At 24.3% G+C, this 26,729-nt stretch overlaps 2 protein-coding genes across 3 annotated transcripts; both read left to right on the top strand.

The window, feature by feature from the left end:
- Window positions 1–8,702: 8,702 nt before the first annotated feature.
- Window positions 8,703–19,815, top strand: LOC113556901 (S-adenosylmethionine decarboxylase proenzyme 2). Of its 2 annotated transcripts, none has more exons than XM_026962120.1 (7): window positions 8,703–9,313; window positions 14,458–14,544; window positions 15,627–15,859; window positions 15,925–16,130; window positions 16,207–16,299; window positions 19,045–19,200; window positions 19,291–19,815. In XM_026962120.1, exons 1-7 carry the CDS (start codon window positions 9,210–9,212, stop codon window positions 19,426–19,428), a joined length of 1,017 nt encoding a protein of 338 aa, XP_026817921.1. In that variant the 5' UTR covers window positions 8,703–9,209; the 3' UTR covers window positions 19,429–19,815. The 2 variants fall into 2 exon arrangements, with proteins under 2 accessions (XP_026817921.1, XP_026817922.1); XM_026962121.1 differs by having other exon boundaries at window positions 8,732–9,313; window positions 15,934–16,130.
- A 1,420-nt stretch (window positions 19,816–21,235) lies between these two features.
- LOC113556871 (pre-mRNA-processing factor 17) lies at window positions 21,236–25,505 on the top strand. Its single transcript, XM_026962074.1, has 10 exons — window positions 21,236–21,385; window positions 22,984–23,200; window positions 23,317–23,528; window positions 23,664–23,760; window positions 23,825–24,039; window positions 24,110–24,218; window positions 24,305–24,459; window positions 24,605–24,738; window positions 24,903–25,124; window positions 25,191–25,505. The coding sequence occupies exons 1-10, from the start codon at window positions 21,236–21,238 to the stop codon at window positions 25,366–25,368; spliced, it is 1,689 nt and encodes a 562-aa protein (XP_026817875.1). The 3' UTR covers window positions 25,369–25,505.
- Window positions 25,506–26,729: the final 1,224 nt, after the last annotated feature.

Here is a 26,729-nt window from a genome sequence, read left to right on the forward strand (position 1 = left end):
ATTGAAACGTAAAAATATTATGCATATAGTTTTATGTTTTCAGTATTTTTAATTTTTCAAAAAATAAATTGTGACAAATTTTGTATTAAATGTTCAAGCTTATTTACTTGTTAATAAAATATATTCATACGACATTTTAACAATAACTAAAAACAGATATATGTAAATGTATCCATTTTCGTTTTTTTTTTTTTTGTTTTTCCCTATTATTTAGGGGGATACTACGGATCCTAGGATATAGAAAATATAATTTTTTTATTTCTTAATGTACAAACTAGATACTATTTTCTCCCTTAAAGTTGGAAAAAAATAACTTTTTCCAATTGTAAAAATTATACAGATTTCAGATTTTTATCTTTAAAGATAAAAAAGATTCATCATTGTAAAACCATTAAAACCAATAGGTAACAATTATCACTCTGCTCTGAATTTAATATCCAATTATATTTATTCTAAATGTTTTCAATTGAACAATAAAATAAACAACAATGTTCTTTATGATAGACACTTATCATTTATTATAATTAAGTGAACTTATATGCCTTATTGATATTAAAATTAAATATAATGATTTAATTATTGATAATGGTCACATGTTACTATATTGCCGCCCAATCATTTAATAATTTATATAATTTTAATGATAATAAATAAGGTAATACATTAAACAAATACCTATTTATTTATATCAATTAGTTAGAGATTTGAGTTGACAATTTAAAACACAGAATGTTATATAGAAATAGATTGGGGATATCATTTTTATTCTTCAATGGCTTTTTATTCGAAACAATAAATCATTGATCATTATTCATTATACATTTATTTATTATTGTTATTTCAACTGGTAAATATCTAAAATATCCAATAAAGGGTAATCTATAGCCTATAATTACTTATTGAACTTTAAACCATTAATTGTATATCCAACCATAAAATTAATCAATGAATTGAACCATATATTTTTGTAAAGTTTTTATGTTGTTATATCATATTACAATTATTTTAATACAGTGGTATAATAAATTAATGAAATTTTCTGTTTGACAAAATACTTTTAAGACTTTTTACTAGACTATAGTCAATTATTTGAAATTATATTTAAAAATGTCTCTGTTACAAGATTTTTTTTTTGTTTTGTTGCCTATAAGACTTCGAATTTTTAAATTTAAATATGTACCACCTATATTTTGTATAAAACTACCTTGATGGCTATAGCTAGGCCATCGAAATTATGTTTATCTAATTTTTAAAACACAAAAACTATTAAAAATTATATTTAACCATTTTAACCAAAATGAACCCGAATTATTGGATTAATATCGTATACATAGTTTAAACTAATTATATACTCTGGTAAATAATACATAGGTAGTAAATATTATATTTATTATTTATTATAACTGCAATGACAGCAATTGTTTTTTAAATGTATACATAACTACGTGTTTTACTGTTTTATTCAAGTATTCCGTCTAATTCATAATAAAACTTTTATTATATAATATATTTATTTTGATAACCTTGATTATATTTCTATATTCTACAAACACGATTCTATATTTTGTATTTCTGTATAATCGTATATGGTTTGTATTGTTTGGAAAGTGAAGTAATCTTTAATATTCTAACAAACAAGTTTGTATTTTACTTATTTTAATGCATGTGTGTTAGCTCTGGACTAGTGAAAAAATATATGTGTCGGCGAACTCGGCGATGTTAACATAGGTAGATGATACTCTAAATTATCAGTCATAAATGTTAATAATAGTTAATACATACAGCTCACTTAAACATATTAAATCAAGATTTGTGATATAAATGCAGTAATAGCTAACCTAACTTTTAATTAACGAACAAGGTATATAAATTATATTTTATAATGCATCGTATTTTTTATAAAAATTAAACCAACTACTATGCAATCCAAAACGTATACAATTGTATGTATACATGTATAGAATAACTGACATTTTGTTTTCTCAATTTACGTTAGTACATTTTTATCAGCTTCAATCGTATCTTAATATTATAAATCTTAAATTTAAATTTTATATAGCTTAATAAATATTGATACGTTGGCTTTTATTAAATTTATTTTTAGTGAATAGAATATAATGATTAGAAATATATATTTTGAAATGTAGCTATGTAGGTATCATTCAAATAATCGAATAGGTAGCCAAGGTAGGTATGTCATACGTCATAACTATATGTAGGCACAGTGAATCTACATTATTTAATGAGATGATTAATACCATCAGTTTTTGATTCTTTAGATAGACGATAATAATTTTACTTTATATAGGTACCTACTAATAACTAATAAGTGCTTAAAAGATTAAATATTTAAATTTAAACATTTTTAGTATAAATTAAGTTATATAAAATTATTCTATATCATATAATTTTTTAATTTTACTACATTATACCTGCGGTTATTTTATTGTTAAGATTCTTTTAGATTTATTATCTTAATATAGTTGTTGAAATAAAAATGTTGTTATGTTCTTTAACTCTTCAATCTTCTAGAATGGATTGTTTAAATATATATATATACATAATACTGCTAATAGTAGATAAGTATTAACATCAATGACACTGCGTAATTAATAATTACTAATTATATAAAAGATATTTTATACGCTGTTGAAGACATATTTGGATAAGTCACTTTGGATGGAGTAGTTATCATGTTTTTTCTTAAAAAAATCAATTTTATGTGTATACATAAACATATTTGACATTTTCTAAAACTATTACGTCACTTAATCGTTATAGTACGAGTATGATTTTCGAAAATTAATATTTTAATCATAGCTCACAACAGTTATATTGAATATTCGAATGTATATGTTTGATTATATTTAATTAATCGTGGTCATGAATACCTACATAAATCCAGTGCGTGATTTTTCATCTTGTTAGTCGCCATTGTAAGTTTATATCTAACATTCTAAAATTAACACAGAATTTTAATTTTTGAATCATTTTGAATAATATCGTCATAGTATACTATATACCTGCATTATATACAATATAAAAAAAGTATTAATTTACCTATTATATGTCGAAAGATTTTTGATATCTATAAAAAATTCAAATACATTGTTTTTATAACGTGTTTTAAATTTATTTTCAATCCTTAGAAGATATTAGTAATTTTTAAGCAAATATATTTTCAGTTGTTTATTGTACACACTACACATGTCCAATTATACTAGCAATGAATTTTATATATTAAATACATTCCTATAATCTTATTTAAACCAAAATATTCATGAATTTGAAAACAATAATAATGAGCCTATTAAATTCTTTAACATAGGTGCAATCGTAAAGAAAATAAAAATCCATTACTAGATCAATGTATAATTTATTGTTGAGTTTTATCGAATATTAAAACTTCACAATAAATCGCTGAAATGTGCATCTGAATATTTAATAGGAACGGAGATAGCATTATAATATCGACGTAATAGAACAACAAAATTGTAGATAATTACAGCTAATCTTAACGTACTGTTTGTTGAGTAGTCTAATATTGCATGTACCTACTTGAAGGTACTTTGCTTTACGTATTAAATTTATGCAATTGTATAATATCCTAAAGGATTATTAAAAGAAACTGTAAAATTCAAATAAAATCGTTTTGTGAAAAAAAAAATTAAATAGTTATTAATTAAAAATAATTTGACATATTATCTATATATTATTGTTATGTTTGTATATGGTATATGTCTATACATTCTAAACATTACAATTGTTTGTTTATGATGCTTATTAGTTATTACTATTGATTATAAATTTATAATCAATGGTACCTGCTGGCTGCTATTACAAACAAACACATAAATATTATCATTATTCTTAAAAATTGTATTCAATATAATAATATGTTTTTAATTAAATAATTATAATTTACAGAACACCGTAATTGATTATATTATATAAGTAATAAGTAGGTTAGTAAACTTAAATACATAAATTATAATTAAAATGAAATATTTTGAACTTTTTTAAATATCTATTTTTGAATTTGTTATAAGATACGTAATAAAATTATGGAGGTAATATATTATATATTTAAAAAAAAAAAAATGATTTTGGCCGTTTATTATTAAGCTTAATGGTATATCTACCGCATCAATTTACGCGTATATGACTTGCAGCTTTAAAATTGTCAAATATTAAAATAATTTTCAATAGGTTTAGTTTTATAAAACTCAAGTAAGGTCAAATTAATTATATTATTGGGGCCCCTCTTGAAATGTTCACATGGGCCCCAATTAGATTATTTATTGCCACAACATTGAACAAACTAAACTTTGGCTACAGTTTTATTTATTTATTATATTTTTAGGTTTATCCTTTTGTATATAATTTAAATACTAATTATTAACAATATTTTACAGATATAATAAACTAGGTACTTTTTACTTCTTTGACCAGGCTAACTTAAAAATATATTAAAATTAATCTATTAAAGTAAGTATATTAAATATAACCCCATATAACCTCACCCACTATATGGTTTCCGTGTACTGAAATATGTAAATATAGAGTTGTAAATTGTAATCATGCATTCAATTATCTGTTCGTTTATCAACTATGTATACTATTACTATTTTGAAAAGCTTTAATTAATTTGTTCGTGTTAGTTATTACCATAAACATTAACAGTGATTAGTAAGTGAGAAAAAGTAATAATATAGGTAATAAAATATACATATTATATAAACTTGATATAATGTGTACATTAATTTAAAATGCCACTAAAACATAAGATCAGAGCATTTATCGTCGATAAAATCGCGTGTAGGTAACTACTAACTATAAATAATAAAATAACTGTACCTATATAGCTACATAATTATATAGTTATAAATTATATTTTGGTACAATTATTTATTAATATAATATGAAATGAAATAGTGATATTGATATAATTAATACAAAGATACATTAACAAAGATTTTAAATAGGTTATTGAAAAATAAAATTATATCATTTAATTTGTTTCACAAATAAATAAAAAAATAATATTGAAAACATAAAAAAAAATAATTTAATTACAGTAACAACTTACCTGATTAATAATAATAATAATAATAAAAATTAAACCTTGTATTTTGATATAAACAAAATTGAAATTTAAATGCTGAAAATGTATATCTTGGTAGTATAGTAATATATTGCAGCATGAAAAGAAATCATAATTGTGAATTGCGATTGATTATAGGTACACATACATTCACAGCATTATGTAATATGTTGCAGTTATTGAGTATACCAAAAATATTTTCTTATTTAGAATAAAATCTTGCAATTTATTTTACTGGAGTTGAATTAAAAAAATATAAGTAGGTTTATAATATAATAGTAATATTTCAAAACGAACATATTTAAAATAATAACTAATATATTTATGTGTACATGTGTACATTAATATTATATATTATGTACAATGTACCTACCAAAATTAATGTTTTCACTATTCAATTCAATATTGTAAATGTATTGCATAATATTATTAAATAGAATATACAATTAGTCTATAAAAATATAGGTATCTAATACCTAATACCTATGTAGATAATTTTTTTTACCTCGATACTTATTGGGATTAGGTAGTTATTATCACATTATTTAATATATATAAATGATTTTAATAGATATGAATATATTCATTGAAACATGCACATTGCACATATTACACATTTATTATATAATAAAATAGTTTAAGCATAGACAAATAAACATGTGATACCGAATTTAGTATATACATTTTATATCTCCTATTATGGGCTACCTATAGCGAATTATGTTTGTGTTATAATTTATAAATCATAATAATAACGCAAGTTACAGTAAAAATGATAAAAATACAATTCGTATATACCACAATTATTATTACAGTAAGTTGGTACTATACTATAATAATATATTATATTACCTATATAATTAAATAAATACTGTTTTTTATATATTCTTATGATTTTGTAGACTATTTTTACATAAAAACTCAATACGATATGCAAAAATAATCTTTGAAATCAATTTACTAAACGCATGTTAGTTTATCATTCAATTTGTCAAAGACTTTGCTGATGCTAATTTCTTTTCGTTTAAATCATTTTTAACAGTTATCAGTAGTCAGTAGGTATCTTGGCTATCCATATAGAGTTATTGAGAACATCTAAAAACGGCCGAAACATTTCATTGTTGTAAAAGCTCTGATAAAATAAATTTAAATTATTACTTATTTTTTGCTGCAACTTGTAAATTATACATGAATATTGTGAATACATAATAAAGTATCTATACGAGACAATAATACAATAGAGTCAAGTTGTGTGTGAGTTAAATATATTTTATTTGAAAAATAAATACCTTAACCGTATGGTATGATTTATTATTGAAATATCTGGATTTATTGAAAGTTAAGATACCTATATTAATTTTAACGTAGGCAGTTAAATAGTTATGTTATATCGTAATTAATAGGGCGTAAAAAAAATAAAACAAAAATAAAGAAATAACAATTTAGGTTTTGCTCGTAATGTTGCACTAATTGTAAATATATTAAATGAAACAACAAAATTAAAACCAAATCAATAATTTAATATATAACTTTGTATAACCTAGGTATGCGAGAATTTATAAATTTATTAAATTTTTTGACTTACTGATAATTTACGTGGTAATTATGTGGCATAATAATTTATTTTCTCCATTACTTTCGCTTAATGACAATCCTAATACCTACTATACTATAATTATATATTTCTGATTATATACCTATATCTACTTATCTGATATATAGCGGTACCTAATACTTATACGTAGAACTATAGAAGGTGTATTAAAATATTTGTCCTATTTTATTTTGTAGCTTTCATATTTTATACTTGTTAACGTCATATAAAAACCAAAATATAGTACCTATCTAAGTCATGACGTGTAATATTCGTCAGATAAAATCCGCTATTTCTGCGAAGGTATACTTATGTATTAAATTTAAAATGTTTAAATTGTTATGTTTTAAATCCCACATATAGCTATAAAACCAAACATTTAGTTATTAGGATATTTTCTATAGTGTAGCCTATAGGTATAACTTCAGATTCTAGATACAACATTAATATAAAATTGCATACATCATAACAAATATTCAATGAGAGCTTTAATATATTTCCCCAAAAAAAGTTTGTAACCTCTCCCCATTTCGCCTATGGGGTATTTCAATAATCGGCCGAATTAAAAATGTAAATAAAACAAAAATATGTATGTATAAAATGAACATACCATGATAGATATTGCCTTATTCCTGCAAAATGAATATGTGTGCTTTTGTTGGTTTGAATATATGATAATTAGCTAAGTAGGTACTAGGTACCACGGCTCTAGATAAATGGATTACGCATATTAAGTATGGTAGATACTTACAACTTAAGATGTTTAAAATATTAAAACAGGGAATTATACTATTTCAAATTTCACATTTTAAATTCTGTGTGAAGTGATGAAAATACATTTTACAATGACGTGTGTTTTTTTATTTTATCTGTCATAATTTTTTAAAGATGCAAAAATGTTTCGATTATCAACTTTGTGATAATGGTATCGAACAGAAAAAATCTATTTGATACTTTATAGGGCAAAAGAAAAAATTTTCTGAATTTTTCTCAATAATTGGAAATAACTAAAATTTTTACACAAAACTAATTTTTAACAAAATATTTTGTTTTTTTGGTGAACTTAATTCAAAATCAAATAACTGTTGGTCGTGTGAATCTGGAATGTTCATCAAATGCTTTTATTACTTTATTAATCATTGATTTTATAAACATGATATAATTCTCAAAATGTTTTGAGTCTCCTATAAGTTATTTATAGATATTTGAAATTTTTACATTTTTTCTATAAATATCGATAAAAAAATATTTTATGAAGATAACAGCTGTGAAATTTAATAAAAGGGTTCTCATTACCCTCCCCACACCTTTTGGATTATTTTTTAGTAAATATACAAATGGGAAAAATTATCAATAATATTTTATTATTATTTAATTTGAAAGCTGTATTATATCCTTACATTTGAGTATTTGATAATAAAAGTGGCATATGCAATGGTAGTATTTAAGTTCTCATCACGAATATGCGAGAAGTAAAAATTTATCTTATTGTCCTCTCTTTCAAAAAAAAAATTAACATGTCACTCTACTTATTAAATAGAAGAATGATCAGAAGAAAGATTTCACAGCTTTTTAATTTTAAGATGTATAAAATTAATAGCCAAACGGGCCGAATGAGTTTATGAGTTTATGGCTTATAAAATGGTAACTTATGGTTACTTTAAAGATTATTAATTGTGACTAAATGTGACAAAAATTTACAAAATCAAATCAAATCAAAGTCAAACGATTTATAAAACAGTAATAACTCGAATTTGTTATCAGTATATTGTTATCACATGTTGGTGTGAGGTTATGTTGTTACGTCCGTTGTCTGTGTAAGAGGTATTACTGTATTACCTTTTCTTTTTTCACAATTTTCCTCGAAAATCGATAATAATATTGCATTACCGTCTGCGGTTTGCTGAATGCCGATAACTAGTATAGTCGCACAGGCCACTACGTGTGAGAGTAAGTCGTGGACGTACGTGCATACTGTCTGTCGTGTCGGTAAATAACAAAGTAGTAATAATTATTATTAATTAATGTGATAGGTACGAAGATCTTTTTATCGGAGACTGTTTGGCGTTCACCGTTGTATTGCGGAACGCACCAAAATTTATCATTTTATCATCGAAACAGCACTCGAAAATAATTATATTTTAAAAGGCCCGTTTTTGTTCGCACAATAGATAGCTATCATAATACATACTCACACACTATATATTAATTATTATACTTCTTGCAGTCAAGAGGTGAGTTTATCTTTTCCCCCTCTGCGTTCGCATGCGCGCATCCAGGGTCACAAGGTGCCTGCAAGTCTTGTTTTCGACGTTATAATGGAGAACCGGAGAGGTTGCAGATTTCATTTGCTCGGCGGTTATCCGCTGATTAACAACAGGCTAAATGTAGCCGGTTGTTTTTTATTTATTTATTTATTTATTAATTTTTTCAAAATTTTAAAATAGTCAAACAGTATTCGAATTTTGAAAATTCGTTAATTTATTTTTATCTCTCAAAGGGTAAGAGAATATGGCAACAGAAGATTTCTTTGAAGGGGCTGAAAAGCTGTTGGAAATATGGTTTGGACGTCAAGATGGTAAAGTTGAAAATGGAGACTTGAGAAAAATACCAAGGTAAAATTTATAAGTTTCTCAATTCATCTAATTTTTTTTAGTTAATTAAAAAAAAATATTTCAGTAAAGAGCTTAATGATTGCAGTCCTTGGCTATAGTTTTTGTTCTGTTTTAGAATATTTAATTTATAATTACACATTAACCTTGAATCAAACATTTTATTTTTTGGTCAAATCATTTAGATCATTTATATCTAGAGGAAAATTATATTAATGAAACAAAATTATAAATCTGGTTATAATTAAGTGTATTACATATATTGTCATAAAATAATGCATTATATTCTTAGATAGGTTATTATTATTATTTTTTAAATTTTTAAAATAGATAGTGAGTACCTACCTACCTAATATTTTAAATACCTATTAATTTATTAAAGACAGTAATTTGATTTATTTTAGTAGTTAGTACCTACCTGTATTATTTTGGTCAACATTTTAATTTCACAAATCAAATTAAGGATAGTAATTTTTAACTCAATTTTCTGTATTAACTGGTTTATTTTAATAATGGACAAAACACCCTTATTTGACCAAAACTACAATTAATATAATATAGAACATTAATAATTGTTCAAGTTACAAATATTATCATCAATCAGATCAGTTTCCATAAATGCATCTAAAAGAAATATATATTTTTAAAAATCGTCGTTTCTTTTAATTTTGATTATGTTGTTTAAGCTTAATAATAAGTAACATATTTGAATTTAAATCTCTATAAATTGTTAAATCATATTTAAATAACCCAGAACAAGTTAAATGATCAGACAATGATTTAACAATTTTTAGATATAAATAATTGTTTTTGAGAAATTTGATTGTTAATACAGATTTCTGTGGTGATATGTCTTACAACATGATGTTTTTTTACTTTTGAATTAATTTAATTTTGTTTATACATATTGTATTTACATGGCCCTATTTATTATCTATTATACTAAGTATAAATTAAAATTCATTTCATAATAATAGCATTAAACAAAAAAATATTTGATGAGTTTATTATTATATTTTTAATTTCAAGTGTGAGTGTATAACTGTTTATACTTCAAAATGGGTTTTTTAATGTACTTGCATAATTTTTGGTCATATTATATCAAGTACCTTCATTGCCTTTTAAACTTGGCAATTCCAATTATACTAATAATATTCAATATTAAACTAAAAAGTTAAATAAACTATGAATTGTAAGATACTAAATTATTATTTGTAATATGTCACTTAGTATATAAAATAGTATTTAATTTATTTAAAAATAATGTTCACTTTTTAGAGGGAGGAAGGGTTAATACAAATATTTTACACTCTCAAATTACAGTTAAAATTTCTATGGAGTATAAATCGAAATATTTTAAATTAGGCTAATAATCGTAATTATTACCTAGATTAAGTTAGGTATACAGTGAAAAAAACCAAGAAATCTAACGTACATTTTAACCAAGTTAGGTTCTATTCAAAATCATTTATAAAATTTAAAAACCACCTAGAATTTGCTCAATTTTAAGTATAATTTATTTATACTATAATATTGTATTTTCTATACCTAATAATGATTATTTTAATTTTTGTTAGTAAGACTTCTGAAAAAAACTATTTATATTTATGTTTTCTTTTATTTCTGAACTTTGAATTCAAAAATGTTACTTAAAAACAACAATATTACTTTATAGCTTATTTTAGTGCATTTCTTGGAAACAGTCCATTTATTTTCGGCGCCAAAAATATGAAAAAAAAAACCATAATAATATATATGTGAAGGTTAATAATAATATAAATTAATATATAGTTTAGTCCATGTCTTTATGTTTAACTTATTATATAATATTTTTTATTTCATGATAAAAATTTACAATATTTTAAGAACCATAATTTATCTTATCCTCGTCTAGGTTTGATAAGTTGGTTCTAAAGTGCCTCATGTGTATATAATTAATAAAACGATAAGCCTATTTTATGGATTCAACCATTGAAATTGATTAATCAATATCTTATTTTTTTTATATATATAATAGCTACTAGTAACTTGCTACCTATTACTAGTATATTGAATATGATACTTGAATTTAAGTGATAAAAAAAAAATATGCAAAAAAAACTAATAAAACGTGTCTATAATAAGTAGTATCTATAAATTGTATCTCAGTAAACAAAAAAAAAAAAAAGAATGCAATTTTAAATTTTAATCTTAACTTCTCACAATGTATGTGTATATAAATTTAAATCGTAAATAGCTATGATATTGTACTAATTTTAAGTATTCAAAATAAAATTCTTGATAAGTATAAGTGTTAACATTTGCAAGAATTTAATTTAATTTACAATTACTATTGTGACAATTTTGACTCTGATCATAGTCATTTCAATTTATTTTAAAACTTTATTAGGGTAGTAAGAAACTGTATAAAATTATATTCATAATTTAATTTTAAATAGTAATAATTATTGATGACAGATAAACATAATAAACTATAGAAAATTTAACTTAATTGTATTAAACAAACTAAAATAATATTTACAGTTAGTATATTATGTACAAGTAGCATTATCATAAGTTATAATTTCTGTTACTAAATTAAATTAAATTAAGATAACTACTTATCTATACAAATTAATCTCGATATTGAACATCAAAAAAAAAGAAAAAAAACAACTAAGAAATGCGTGTTTTAAAATAAAATATAAAAAGTGAGTATAGCTAATAACCACTATAATTAAAATTCTATAATAAAATAATAATAATAAAATATATCTATTATTATTTTTTATTACATATCAAGTTTTTAAATAAATGATAATATATTATACAAATGAACAAGAATGTTGTTAATATGTATTAATAAAAAAAACTATTATGAAAGCAAGCATTCATTTTTGATACAAGTATATTGTATAATAGTTATTTTTAGTTTTAAAATTAAAAAACTAATTACAATTAAAATTTAACTTAAATTTAACTTCTTATAATTACTTTATATTCCTGAGTGTTTACAACATAATGATATTGCTGACATATATCTAATCAATGAAATTATAATCTGAATATTTTTATCTTAAGATTTATTTTTATAATTATATTTAATATGATTAAAAATAATTAAACCATACTATGTCCATATTTATTTAATATTAAGCTTTATTTTAAATTGAATAGTAATTACTAATTACTAATTAGGATTTATTTAAAGCTCTTATTAGATTAAATTTAACTTAACACAATTGTATTGTAAATTATCAAATTATAATACTTTAATCTAAAGTATTTTAAATATTCTAATATTCAAACATATAAGCTAAACTACTCATTCAAAATTAAATTTTTATACATCGAAATATTTAAAAAAATATTCTGATGCAGAATATAATATAAAACATTTATAAATTTATACAGTTAAAATAAAACTAGTAAACTATAAATATTAACTTATATTAAATAAACTACAATAAGTTTAATGTAAGCTTAAAACGTATTAATAATTTAAATTTATAATATAATAAGTTTTTAAAATAATGAGTTTTTTATGTTAAAAGAATTATTTTTTATTTAAACTAATAATCACATACTATAAGTAGTTAACATAGTTAATTAAAAACTAGCTATAACTTTATTTTGAGCAATATAAGTTTGTGCAGTAATATACCTTTAGGATGTTAATCAACAAGCATATCTGTGAATCCAGGAGGAGCTATATAAAACTTAAATTATAAATAAAATTGTTAATGCTGTTATTATATTTTACTTATAGTCTGTTATGTACTAAAATTATAACTATATTTTCTTAAAAAAATTTAGTCTTGCAAGACTTTTTTATGTTATACTTTATTATACCTTTAATTTATTAATTTCTAATTTTCTATTCTCGAACTACAAAAATTAGTTATCTATTATATATTTTTAGATTCTAACTGGTAAATTGATTTTATTTATTGATATGTTTTTTTTTTTATGTTATCAAATGTTACTGGAAAATAATTCAGTTTTCAATTTTGAGTGTGGTTTTTTTAGGGAATGAAATTTATATTTTAGTTTTTAATACTAAAGCTATAAGGAAAATGCTTTTATCGCTTAAATTAATTAAATTATTATTTTAGTATTATTATGAATGTATATATAGTATATATACATAAAAATCCATTGATGTATGATTAATTAATATATAAAAACTAACAAATAATGTACTATATAGTATCTTTTTCTTATTTATAATATTATATTTAATATTTATTCCTGTAAATATTTACCAGTTACTATGTAGTAGTACAAATGTGTATTTAGAAATATAATAAAAATGTAAGCTTTTAATTTGATTTTAATAATATTGCTAATATAATTTTCTTTTATCAGTGTAATTTTATACTTACTTTTGATCTATTTTTAATGGAATTTCATTACTAATCTTTCTAACCAGTAATCACATCAAATGGCAATTTTATCCCTTTGGTTTATAATGTTTCCTATGATAAAATATTTTATTTAATACAAAACAGATAATTTTGTTTGAGTAAGCAATATGCATGTAACCTGATTTACCTTTAGTACTCTTTTATGTTGTATAATATAATATATAATATACAATGTATATCATTATCGAAACTATAATAAAATTTAATGACAATGTATGTATTATTCTTGTTGCATATCACATTACACATTGAAAAAGATTTTAATAAAACAATCAATAATCTATATAATGCATAATAGTTGTAAATTAATTATTAAAATAATTAATTTTTTATTATTATTATTATTATTATTATTATTTAATAATTGAATGATTTTTCAAATTTGTACTGTTAGAACAATTTAAATGATCCATTTGTTCTCTTCAATGTTTTTTTTTTTATATGATAATAATTTATTTTCAGTTCTCATAGTAGCAGGTATTTCTTAATAGTATGTATATATACATGCTACATGGGTATTTAAGCCTAAGAGAATTATATGAACTCAGATAAATTATTAGAGGAATAAAATACGACTGGGACTGACATATTATTCATAATACTGTAAATATCTAAATGTAATGACCTCTTTAAAAACATAGATAAATATATTTAGATAAAGTTTTTTATGAGCTATAATACCACTAAATAATCTTGTATTAAACTTAATCACTTTAATTAATGCATTATTGTTTGCTTTAGAGAAAAGTATGAAGACCTCTTAAAAGCTGCATGTTGTGAAGTAATCAGTTATACCAGCAATGATGAGATTGATGCTTATGTTCTTAGGTAAGATACTAAAAAATAACATTTTAATTAAATCTAAAATTTAAACTAGAAACATCTTTTGTTTAGTTTTTGAATTATTTTAATGGATAGTTTATGTATTAAATAAAATAAAAATAAAAAAGATTAGGCACTTAAAATTTAAATTGCTTAGGTTACCTAAAGGCTAGTCAGCCTATATGTTGTGTTATCATTGTTTTCAAATTAATTTTATCATAATTTGATTTATGTACTTTGAGTTTATCTACAATCTTTTATTGAATATTAGGTTTAAATATCCTATATATAGTCCAAATATTATCAAAATATGTTGAAAATTGTATCATTATACCTATCATATCTATAAAATACTAATAATAATTAATTGGTCAGAATTCTTAACTATAATTTCCCAAGTACTATATAACATGCTTACTAAAATAATTTTTGTTCAAACCATCTTACCCCGGATTGATTTGTGTTCATTACATAATTTCACAATGTTGCCCTCCTTCAAAGATTAATCCCCTTTATGTGACTGTGGGAAAATACAAATTGTCAGGCACATAGTAAATGAATTCCTAATAACAAAATACGTGGGAGGTTTTGAGGAAATCCACTCAGCCAGCGATGATGCCATTAAGTGGATGAAAAATTTAAATGTGCATCTATGACTCAATTCAAGCTTAATCGGAGAGAGAAAGAGAATGAGCCATACATTACCAATTTTGTTACTAAATTTATTAATTTTTATTCTGCTGTAATCTTTTAATTTTAATCTTTTACATTAATGTTAGCCTCAGCTTTAGTTCACTAGTTTTATTAGTCCTTATTACCGATTGTTAAATTATGTCTTTACTATTTATGCCAGAGTCATATGCTAATACAAATAATATTCAAAGATTTAGATCCGTTAATTTCTTGAGGTGAACATCTTGTTCTTACTGTAAATGTTAGTAAATATGTTAATTATGTTTAATCACTTACTACCTAACCTCAATGCTACTGGCATAATTTTTTTATTATAATACTGTTTTTATAACTAAAATCATTTTATATTTAATAATAAATAAAATAATTAAATCTATAGAATTTGATATTTACAGTGAAAGTAGCATGTTTGTTACAAAACGCCGGTTCATATTGAAGACTTGTGGCACAACAACTCCAATAGAATGCATTAAACCATTACTGCTCAACGTGCATGAATTCACTGGATTTGATGAAGTGGAAGATGTGTTTTATTCTCGTAAAAACTTTGAACGTCCTGAACTTCAAAAAGATACATATCGCAACTTTAAATTAGAAATTGAATCTTTAAACATCATATTTAAAGGAAGTATGTAAATATTACTTTTTAAAAGCTAATACAATACAATCAATACAATCTGTTATTAAAAACATGTTCTACAGCTGGAGTGGCTAGGTGTATGCGTTCATCAAAAACAGATGACTCTTGGTATTTATATGCTTTACATCCAGTTGAATGTTTTGGAAAAGAAAAACAAAATCCTGATCAAACATTGGAGATACTCATGACCAATTTGGATCCGCACGTCATGCAAATATTCACGAAAGAACAGTCAGCTAATGCAAGTCAAGCTACTCGGGTACTATAAATATAACAGTTAAAAAAAAAAATTAATTTACTCAAATAACCATTTTTGTTTTTGAACACAATTTTAGGATTCTGGAATATCGGAATTGTTGCCTAATATGAAAATTGATGATTTTTTGTTTGAACCCTGTGGTTATTCTATGAATGGTATTGCAAAAGAGGTAAGAATTAGCTGTAATTATTCAGTTGATTAAAAAATTATTTCTTTTTCTTCTTGTTCTAAGGCTTATAACTGTCAATTTATTTCTATCAGCGCTTCTATTACACTTTTCCACCTCTCTTTATTGAACGTCACTCTTTTATCTACAGCACATTGGATTCTTCAGATCTTTTTTCAGTGTATCTTATCATCTCTGCAGAACTTGCCTCTTAGTCTTTTTCCTACTAACTTGTTTTAATGCCATATACTGTCTTGTCTTATTATAAAGCTGACATAGGTTTTCATTAGGTCTTTTTTGAAAACAGTAATATGTTACTGTTGCAGTACTAGTTACACTAATGTATTAGGTTTGCCAAAGTTTTTTAGAGTTATCCACAATTCAACAATTGTATGAGGTTTAATGCTGTCATATTATGCTTGTTTGAAGTCTACAAACACATAATATGAAAGTCTATTGTACTCAGTGGCGGACTAGACGGCGGGGATACCGGGAAATTTCCTGGTGGGCTGCTGCTCGAATAAAATATTTATTTTTTAATATTATTATTCTGAAATTATAAATCGAAATATTACTTAATAATTAATTAGTATGTAATATCATTAAACATAAAACCCAGATTTCTGATTGTTTTAAAATGAGGGACCAGCTTGTGTTTGGTCAGTCCGTGCTTGTTGATAACTTATTGTAACAAGTTTAAAAATAGAATCTAAAATATTTATTTTATTTTGTTTTATATCAATTAATTAAAATATTTAAAAATTTAAAAGCTAAATTGTGTTTACAGAAGTATATAATAATTATATATATATACATAATATATAAAAGGCAGATAGTGTACTGAGGGCTGTAAAAATTATGATTTTCCCAGGCTGTTTTTTTTTCTAGTCTGCCATTGATTTGTACTCATAATATTTCTACATTAGTTGTCTTAGTGTGTGAAGTGTGAGTGTGATATGTCATTTAAAGCCACATTGGTACTATTCAACTATGTCTCTTGCATACATTTTAAGTTTCCTCAGAACAACTATTAATAACACTGTAATATTATGTCCAGTGACGAGAGTTTCTAATAGTTTGTTATCTTCTTCATGTCTCTATTTTTGAAAATTAGATATATTATATATATTCTAAATTCCAATATTTCAGTATATGTTTATTCAGTGGCTTGGCAAACAATAATTTCAGAAGAATTTACCACTGAGATTTTTTTTAAATAAGGAGTTGGATGTTGGTCAGTGGGTCCCTTAGTAAATGTAATATGATACTGTCTTAATGGTTAGTTAAGGGGATTTGAAGCAGTGATTTTTTGTCTTTGTCTAACACACACGTATCATAGGATTATAAATGTATTCTATTTCCAACATATTGATTGATATAATGAAGCGATAAGAATTTTGAACACAGATTTGAATTTGTCGTCAAGTCTACTTGAGATCAATATTCCCAAATGTTTGATTTTATCCCCCCAAATTTCTATAAACGTTATATTAAAAAAGAGTGATAAAAAAATTGACATTTTTCAATTTTTGGAGAAGTTAAAATCAATAAATCAAAAACAGGTGATCTTATAAAAACTTGGGGGCTAATTTCAAGACTGTTTTCAGAATTCTTGTAGCTTTATTATATCAATTGGTATCTTAGAAATAGAACACATTTATAATCCTATGTTGCGTGTTTGTTAGATAAAGACAGAAAATCACCGCTCCCAATCCCTTTAATACTGATTTGAAATATAATTAGTTATATTGTATTATTATGCATAAATAATATCAATTTTTGTTAGCTACCACCACCATATTCTATGTCTCTAGTGTTCGGTGACACCTTGGTATATTTTTCTTTATCCCTAGAACATTTTCAGTCAGTCATGCTACTGAGTTCATTATTTCATACTTATTTTACTAGGAGTTAAATTTCTGTTAGATCTTTCCACACTTGTTTGAGCAATTCTGGATTCATTTCATCTTCTCCTGGGGCTTAAGAGAATGTCTTACCCGCATATGTTGTCTCCTTCTTATACATGTACAACATAAAAAATTTTCTTTCACCAGTTTCAATAGTGTGCTTTTAGTTTTAATATTAGAGTGAATTGACCTATTATCAAATTTTTAGGTAAGAATATTATCTGTGTTCTCTCATTGGATTTTTACGATATTTTAATTTTTAAGTGAATTATGATCATTTTCAAATAATTAATAATTTCATACTCATAACACACCTAAAAATTAAAATATAGTAAAAGCCAACGAGAGAACACAGATAATGTTCGTATCTAAAAGTCTAATGAAAGGTCAATTTACTCTAATATTAAAACTAAAAGTACACTATTGAAACTGGTGAACAAAAATTTACTATGTCGTACGTATGTAAGACGAAGATAACACGTGCAGGTGAGATGTCCTCCTAACGTTAATAAAATTTTTAAAAATAAACTATTTTTTCAACTCTGGACCAGTCAACTTTGATTCTGCTGTTTGCTAAATGACTCTCTCATATTTTACAGTGTTTCCATTAGTATTGCTGTTATTTAACAACTTATCAAAGTGTTTTCAGAGCTGTTCAGCTTTTTGGTTGTCAACAGGTCGTTGTTTTTATGATCTAAGTGTAGGGTTTATTAAACATTATTTAATAGTTCTTAAATGTTTTTAACATTGTTTATTTTATTATTAGTAGAAATATTACGTATAATATCATGAATAGTAAATATTTAATGTTTTCTAATTAGTGAATGTTTTTGTTTTTTAGGGACATTATATGACTATTCATATAACTCCACAACAAGAATTTTCTTATGTTAGTTTTGAGACAAATGTTCCTCAAAGCTCTTACAAGGAACTCATTTTAAAAGTGCTAAAAACATTCCAACCAGAAAAATGCGTGCTCACCATGTTTACAAATGAGGTATATAAAAATTATAAAGTTACTTAACATCCATCTTTAAACGATGTCAAATATTTTAAATCAAATAACTTGTTGTTTTTTTTTAAACAGAAATCGCCAGGTAAATCAAATCACAAAGAATTTAAATATTTAACGCAACTGGGTGAATGGCAACAAGACTCAAACAAGACATGTTCGCTGAAGAACCATGACTTAACTGTATCGTTTTACTCCAAATACCCAAGCTGAGATAAACCAGTATGGGACACTGCCTCTCAACAAAACCCAAATGCTGCTATTGCCACATTACACAGCTATCCTAGTTGTTCTAGTCTGCATAAAAACTCTATGTGTCACCAAACCTATTTATCACTTTGCATGGCGTCGTTTTAAGATAGTGTAAAATGTATTGCCTATAACATTCTGGTGTATACTAGAATTCTGTAACATAGTTGTTTTTCTTTGTTCATGTAATTTGAAAAAAAATATTCATGAACATTATATGTTCCTGTTACGGACACTAAATACGCTTGGTTTAATTGTGATTATGTGGCAAGCATTTTGATTTGAGGCATTTACAAAATTGATGCGCCATAAATAAATTTCCATTTATAAATATTTGTTATTACATTTTTATATATATTTTTTTTTTCAAAACATTACATTCTTTTAGACTGTTTAGACACCTACTATTTTTAAGTGTATGACATTGTTTTTACATTTTAATTATGCATTTTATTATGTTATTTATTTAAAATATTAATTTATGAAAATAAATTGTTTCAAAATAGAATGTTACATATAAAGTTTAAAGTTAGTTATTAAAAGCTTTAGTTTGTATATTTTCTTCCTTATTAATTTAAATTATTATCTCTTAAGATCAGAGATATGTTGAATAAATTACATTGTTTATTAATAATAATGGAAAAAATGTACAGCGGGCATTCAATTATTTTTTTTAAATTTCCTAAGTAAGCATTATGGTTATAAACTTAAAAGTTGACAAATTTAAAAATATGAGTATCGATTAAAATTACTTATTGTATAATTCAAATACATTATATTATACATATTTAATGTGTTTAGTTACTCAGGTTATTTTATTTAAATAGAACTTTTACTTTTAAAATTATTTTTCCTTTTAATTTTGTAAAATAGTTGTTTAGTATCAATTATATTATATGAATAAATAAATCATTATTTAAGTACCAATTACAAAAAAAAAAAAAAAAAATGATTGGGTCAATTTTTGACAAAATTCATCAATTTTCAAATAAATGCAAATAATGTTATTGTTAAAAATTGATGAAATAATCAATTTTTATAGCTGAAATTAAAATAATTAATACACAATTCTTAGTTTCTTATAAATACTTTATACTTATTGCTTACTAAAAAATAATTTTTTTAATGAGCATTTGAAGTTCAAATTTAAACAAAATTTACAAAAAGGTATTGAATAAGTTTAGGTTTAGAGAAATATTTATTTCTACTTGTATAAGGGTATCCATAGAATAAAATTACTCTGGCTTCTGGTATGTACAAAACAATCTAAATTTTGAACAAATCATATTTCTGAGGTAGGTACACGACTGTTCTAATCAAGGTAATCTATATTCTATAATACAACTGGTCTAGTGAGTTCAGAATTGTAGCATTATTTATAAATACTATTTACAATCAATGGTTGTAGTGATATGGAACAATGAGACATGAATAGAAAGGTCACAAATATTTTAAGGCCTATGCCGTCTATGGAATATGGAACATCGCTTACTGAGGTAAATTACTAGATCGCGCTAGTGCGCATATTTTGTATCCACTTTAACTCTGAAGCGTCGCGCTGCATCTCAATGTGTTTTTATAGTTGATACCAATGATATCAATAATTGCACATAAAAGTAAAATATACTAAATACAATTTTTTAATAGTTAATACTTGTAACGCTTAATGATAGTTACATCTTATATGTTTTACTATATAGTTTGTTACTACTTACTCTAGTAGCAGAAAGTTACATATTTTGTCCTTTATTGAGTAAAATATACGTACAAAATGTTGAATCTAAAAGATTATGGTAGCAGTAGTGATGAAGAAGATCCATCAATAAATACATCTCAAGAAACCCCTTTTAATAATTCAATAAGTGTTGTTGAATTGAATGAAAAGTTTGCAGTAAATGCAGCTCCCAATGTTTTGCCACCAGTAAGTTTTTAAAATGTCGATTAATTATGTATAGCTTAATACGATTATTACTATTTAAAATTAAATTTAGCTCCAGTTGTAAAATGTATTGTTCAGTACAAGAAAAGTTGCATTATTTAGTTTAAAAATATTTCTGTTTTAGTAAAATTGTTTTATATTTTTTTGGTCATAACGACTACTTTAATTTCTATTACCCATTTCAGTTACACAACTACCGTAATATCAGCAAATTGCTTTTACTTATGATTATGATTATTATAATATTATTTTTAGGTATACAATTAATAATTTAAATTTAACTTAATCAATATATATATATATATACAGTAGTATTATGTCTGATCATCTTTTCATGTAATACTCAAATTCTTAGTTGGATTTCATACAATTGAATAAAGATTTTTGATTAAGCTAAGGTCTTAATCATTTTTAATACTGTAGCAGTTGAGAATAAACCAGCTTACAGATAAATAAAACTACCAACTTTATATTTCTCAGTTCTCATCAAATAGTTTTAATTTATAAAAATATGAAATATTGTTTTCTTCTTACAAAAAAACTTGAGTAATAAAGTTCTTTTGATTGTTTTTGGACTTAAAAATTTCATACTTACTAAAATATCATTAATTTGTTCTTCAAGCATTGGATACTTGTCCAACTACACCATCATAATATTGTTGATGATAAAAATTGATTTTTATTTTTGTGGTTAACAGGTTCTTAGTAATAGGTGATCTTGTAATTTTTAATCACTAAGTTGCTAAGTTGGAACTAATTTTTGCTATTTGTTTTTAGTACAACATTATGTTATTATCAATATCAATGTTTGTACTTTTTTTAAGAACAAATATTTTTTTAAGGTCTTCTATTACACTCAGTATTGTTTCATAATTCATAACTTACTATGCATAAAGACAAAAAAGATAAATGTAGGCATTACCATTATATCTAAAAGTATTAGAAAATATTCTATGCAACCCCATTTAATGGTATTGTTGAGATAATGTTTTTCAATAACAAACAGTTTTCCATACAGTTTCTTGTTTTTCACTTGACTCAATTTTCAAAAAAATTGATGTCAGATCTTCATTTTATACATTATCAAATAGTTTTCACAAGTTTATTTATCGTTTCTTCACTTAAGTTATTTACCTGTTTATATTTTTGTTCACTAAAATCAGTAACATGTAGTTCCTTGTCTTAATCTATCTAATCTTTTGATTGGTACATTAAAATATGTTACAATCCTTAAAACTGGAGCCAAAATAAGTCTACGGTAGCGTAACCTTCAAATAATTGAAAATCATATTTGCTTGTCTGTTATTTGATTAAGTGCAAAAAATGCATAAAAAGATCTTTTAAAAATGTACAAATTTACCAGATGTTCTGGGAATGTAAGCACATTCAAATATTTCTATAATTATGTAATTTCCTAAAAACAAGTCCTGATTCAATTCAAAATAAACTGGATGAGAAATTAATTATTATTGATAATATTATCACATAGAATACCTATTTAGGTATATATTTGTATGTATATTTTTAATGGTTTTGATTTTTACTGGCTCTATATTTAATATATTATATTTATTTATTAGGGACCAGATACATCAGTTCAGTATCTTGATGTTGGAACAAAAGAAATCACTCGGAATATGAAATATGAAGAGCTTTTCACACCAGTTGCAGGACCAGAAAATCCTTTTTTAACACAACAACAAAAAGCCCCTAAAAACATGATGACTGGATTTGTTGAAAAAGCACATATTAATGATTTTATGTTTGAAACTCAAAGAAGAACATTTCATAGTTATGGTATGTTAAAAATAAATTAAAGATTAGAATTACTTTAATTTTTGTTTTTTAATATTAATGAATTATTTAAGTAGCAAAATATTTATAATATATTTTTCTATTAATTGTTCAATTAGGTTATGCTCTGGATCCTACAGTTGATTCTAATGAAATTATTGGTCGTAAGCCTGATGATTCTGATGAATTTAAAACAGTTTTTGAATCTGTGCCGAAAAGGCCAGCTGATAAAAGAAAACGTCATAAAAATGACAATCCAGAAGATATTGATGGCTATCTAGGACCTTGGGGATGTTATGTTGATGAAGAGAAAATATCAAAACCAGAAGGAGTAAGAAAATGTTTGATATGATTATAGGGTTTTTGAAACTTTCTATTTATTTATGTTTTAATGCTTAATTTTTTTTTTTTTTTTTGTAGTTAATCATAATTTATTGATAATTTACTGATAACTGATTGTTTATAGGAAGATGCAATTGCTATTGAAGAATTCCTTGCAAAAAAACATAAACGTGGCAAAAAAGTTGAAGATAAAAGCTTTAAAGAAAAATCAATTCTGCATAGTAATTTTATTTAAAATTTAAAATAATGAATTTCAGATTGAAATGTGAACAATTTTTTTTATAGTTAAAGATCCTGTTGATTATCAAGGACGTTCATTTTTACATATTCCACAAGATGTAGGTGTTAATCTTAAATCAAATGCACCTCCTGATAGATGTTTCCTTCCTAAAGCACATATACATACATGGCAGGGTCATACTAAAGGTATATCAGCTATTAGATGGTTCCCGAGGTCTGCTCATTTACTTATGTCTTGCAGCATGGATTGTAGAGTCAAGGTATCTATTTAATTTATTATTATTTTTTAACTAATTATGTAGTGTTTTAAAAATGTGATGTATTTTTTAGTTGTGGGATGTTTATAGAGATAGAAAATGTATTCGAACTTATATAGGCCATACACAAGCAGTTAGAGATACATGTTTCAACAATAAAGGGACAAAATTTTTATCAGCAGGTATCTTATTATATTTAATTATACATTATACTAATCTTAAAGATATTTTAATTACAAATCAATAATAAATGTTATTATTTACTTAGCGTATGATCGGTATGTTAAACTATGGGACACGGAAACTGGAGATTGCATAAAAAGTTTTACAAATCATAAAGTATTATATTGTGTAAAATTCAACCCAGAAGAAGAAAAACAACATTTATTTGTTGCTGGTACAGCTGATAAAAAAATTGTTTGTGTAAGTGAAAAACATATTTTTTTTTATCATTTTTGTTATAAAAAAAATAATCGAGTTCATTCGATGATATTAGTGATTTATAATTTTATAAATATATAAGGTAATTTATAAATTAATTTATATATCTAAATAAACATGATTTTAGTGGGACACTAGATCAGGAAATATTGTTCAAGAATATGAAAGACATTTAGGAGCAGTTAACAGTATCACTTTTGTTGATGAAAATAGACGATTTGTCACAACATCTGATGATAAAAGTTTACGCGTTTGGGAATGGTAATACATACAAAATTATACTATATTTTAATTATCACAGCTTAACAAACATTTTAACATTTTAAAATTAAAATATTTTTGATTTTTAATTTAAATTTAAGAAGAAATATTTTAATTGAACCAAAAAATAATAAAATAAATAATTATTTGAAAATTGTACCTAGGGACATACCAGTAGATATGAAGTATATAGCCGATCCAACTATGCATTCAATGCCAAGTGTAACAATTGCGCCAAATAAAAAGTGGCTAGCTTGTCAGAGTATGGACAATAAAATAGTTATATTCTCAGCAATGAATCGTTTTAAAGTGAATAGAAAAAAGAGTTTTTCTGGTCATATGGTGGCTGGATATGCCTGTTCATTAGATTTTTCACCTGATATGAGGTATAAATTACACATGTTTCTAATATTGGATATTATTTAATTTTTATGATTTATTTATTGGTTTAGTTACCTAGTCTCAGGAGATGCTGATGGAAAAGTATTTATTTGGGATTGGAAAACAAGTCGTTTGTATACAAAATGGAAAGCACACGATAATGTTTGTATTGCTGCATTATGGCATCCACACGAACCTAGCAAAGTAGCAACTGCTGGATGGGATGGACTTATCAAATATTGGGATTAATTAAGATATACATCAAATATATTTTGGGCATCTTTATGTTAGCCTCTCATGATTTGTGCTGTAAGATTTTCAAACATGTAATGTATATATATATATAAATACCCTTTGACAATTATTATAATAACATTTTATAAAAATTAACTTGTATATTATTTCATATTGAATCCTAAAAATACTAAGTAATATTAATTTGAAGTAGTTTGGTATAAACATGAATTAATCTTTTTTTGGAATGTCTCAATTATTGTTGTAAAAATGGTTATGAAGATATGTTCTGTGTATTATTTATAACTTGGATTGAAACATAAAAAAAATGGTCAGTGGCATATTAGAGATTTAAAAAGTTACCTTGAAATTTGATATGTGTAAACATGTTGAAATTATGCTGAACTCATGGATGTAAAAGATAAACAGTGACACTACTAATAGTTTTTAGTTATTATAAAATTTAAAAACAATGGATCTATACAAATCACTCAACATTTATTTTTACTATTGTATAATGTAACTGTTAACTTTTATGTTTTAAGAATGCAATCATGACCAGGCACGGATCTATAATTAAATAGAGGGAGGGGACTAGATGAAAAATTTTTCTTCAAGTACATAAAAATAAAACCATAGGTATTACGTTTGAATTTTAATAGTGAATAAAATATTCAACATTTATGCATATTGAACTCTAGTAAACTCAAGACTCAATTAATGATACAATTTTAACATAGTACCACAGATACGTAAATAAATGTTATGTTTAAAGTTGATTTGTACGTAAGTTTATATATCTATGTATAGAATATAATGATTTCCAACTAAACCGATAGTAGCATAAATCAATCAAAAACGTTCTATAGTACGAGATGCAGTTACTGCCTTATTTGTTGCACATGACAATTTGACCGTCTAGCTTATGTTTAATCTTTGAAGTGTTTTAAGTAGGTACTTAAGGACTAAGAGAGGCGTTTCAGCCCCCATAGCAGCATAGCCCCCCTTGTATCTGTGATCAAGACTGTGTTACACACTTATTTTGAATTATTGTAAAAGAAACCACTGTCATCCATAAAATTAGTTTAAACAGGAAACCATAGATTTGTAGATTTGAATCAGTTTTTTATATATGCTTTAAATAATTTTAAAAACTCTGCGGTATAGCAGGTGTTGAGTGTACTTTGTCATTAATCATATCATTGTAAGAAATGGGTTAAACTTGAATTGAATGATAAGCGATTGTGTACAAAATATGCTTCTGAGTTGAGTTGGCCTACATCATGAATTAGGATATTTTATATTTTTATACTATACTATGGTAGCTTGCATAAAAAATATATTACCTCAATTTAGAACTGACTCTTACACTACAG

This window comes from Rhopalosiphum maidis, chromosome 4 (assembly GCF_003676215.2).
Source record: "Rhopalosiphum maidis isolate BTI-1 chromosome 4, ASM367621v3, whole genome shotgun sequence".
NCBI classification, from domain to species: domain Eukaryota; kingdom Metazoa; phylum Arthropoda; class Insecta; order Hemiptera; family Aphididae; genus Rhopalosiphum; species Rhopalosiphum maidis.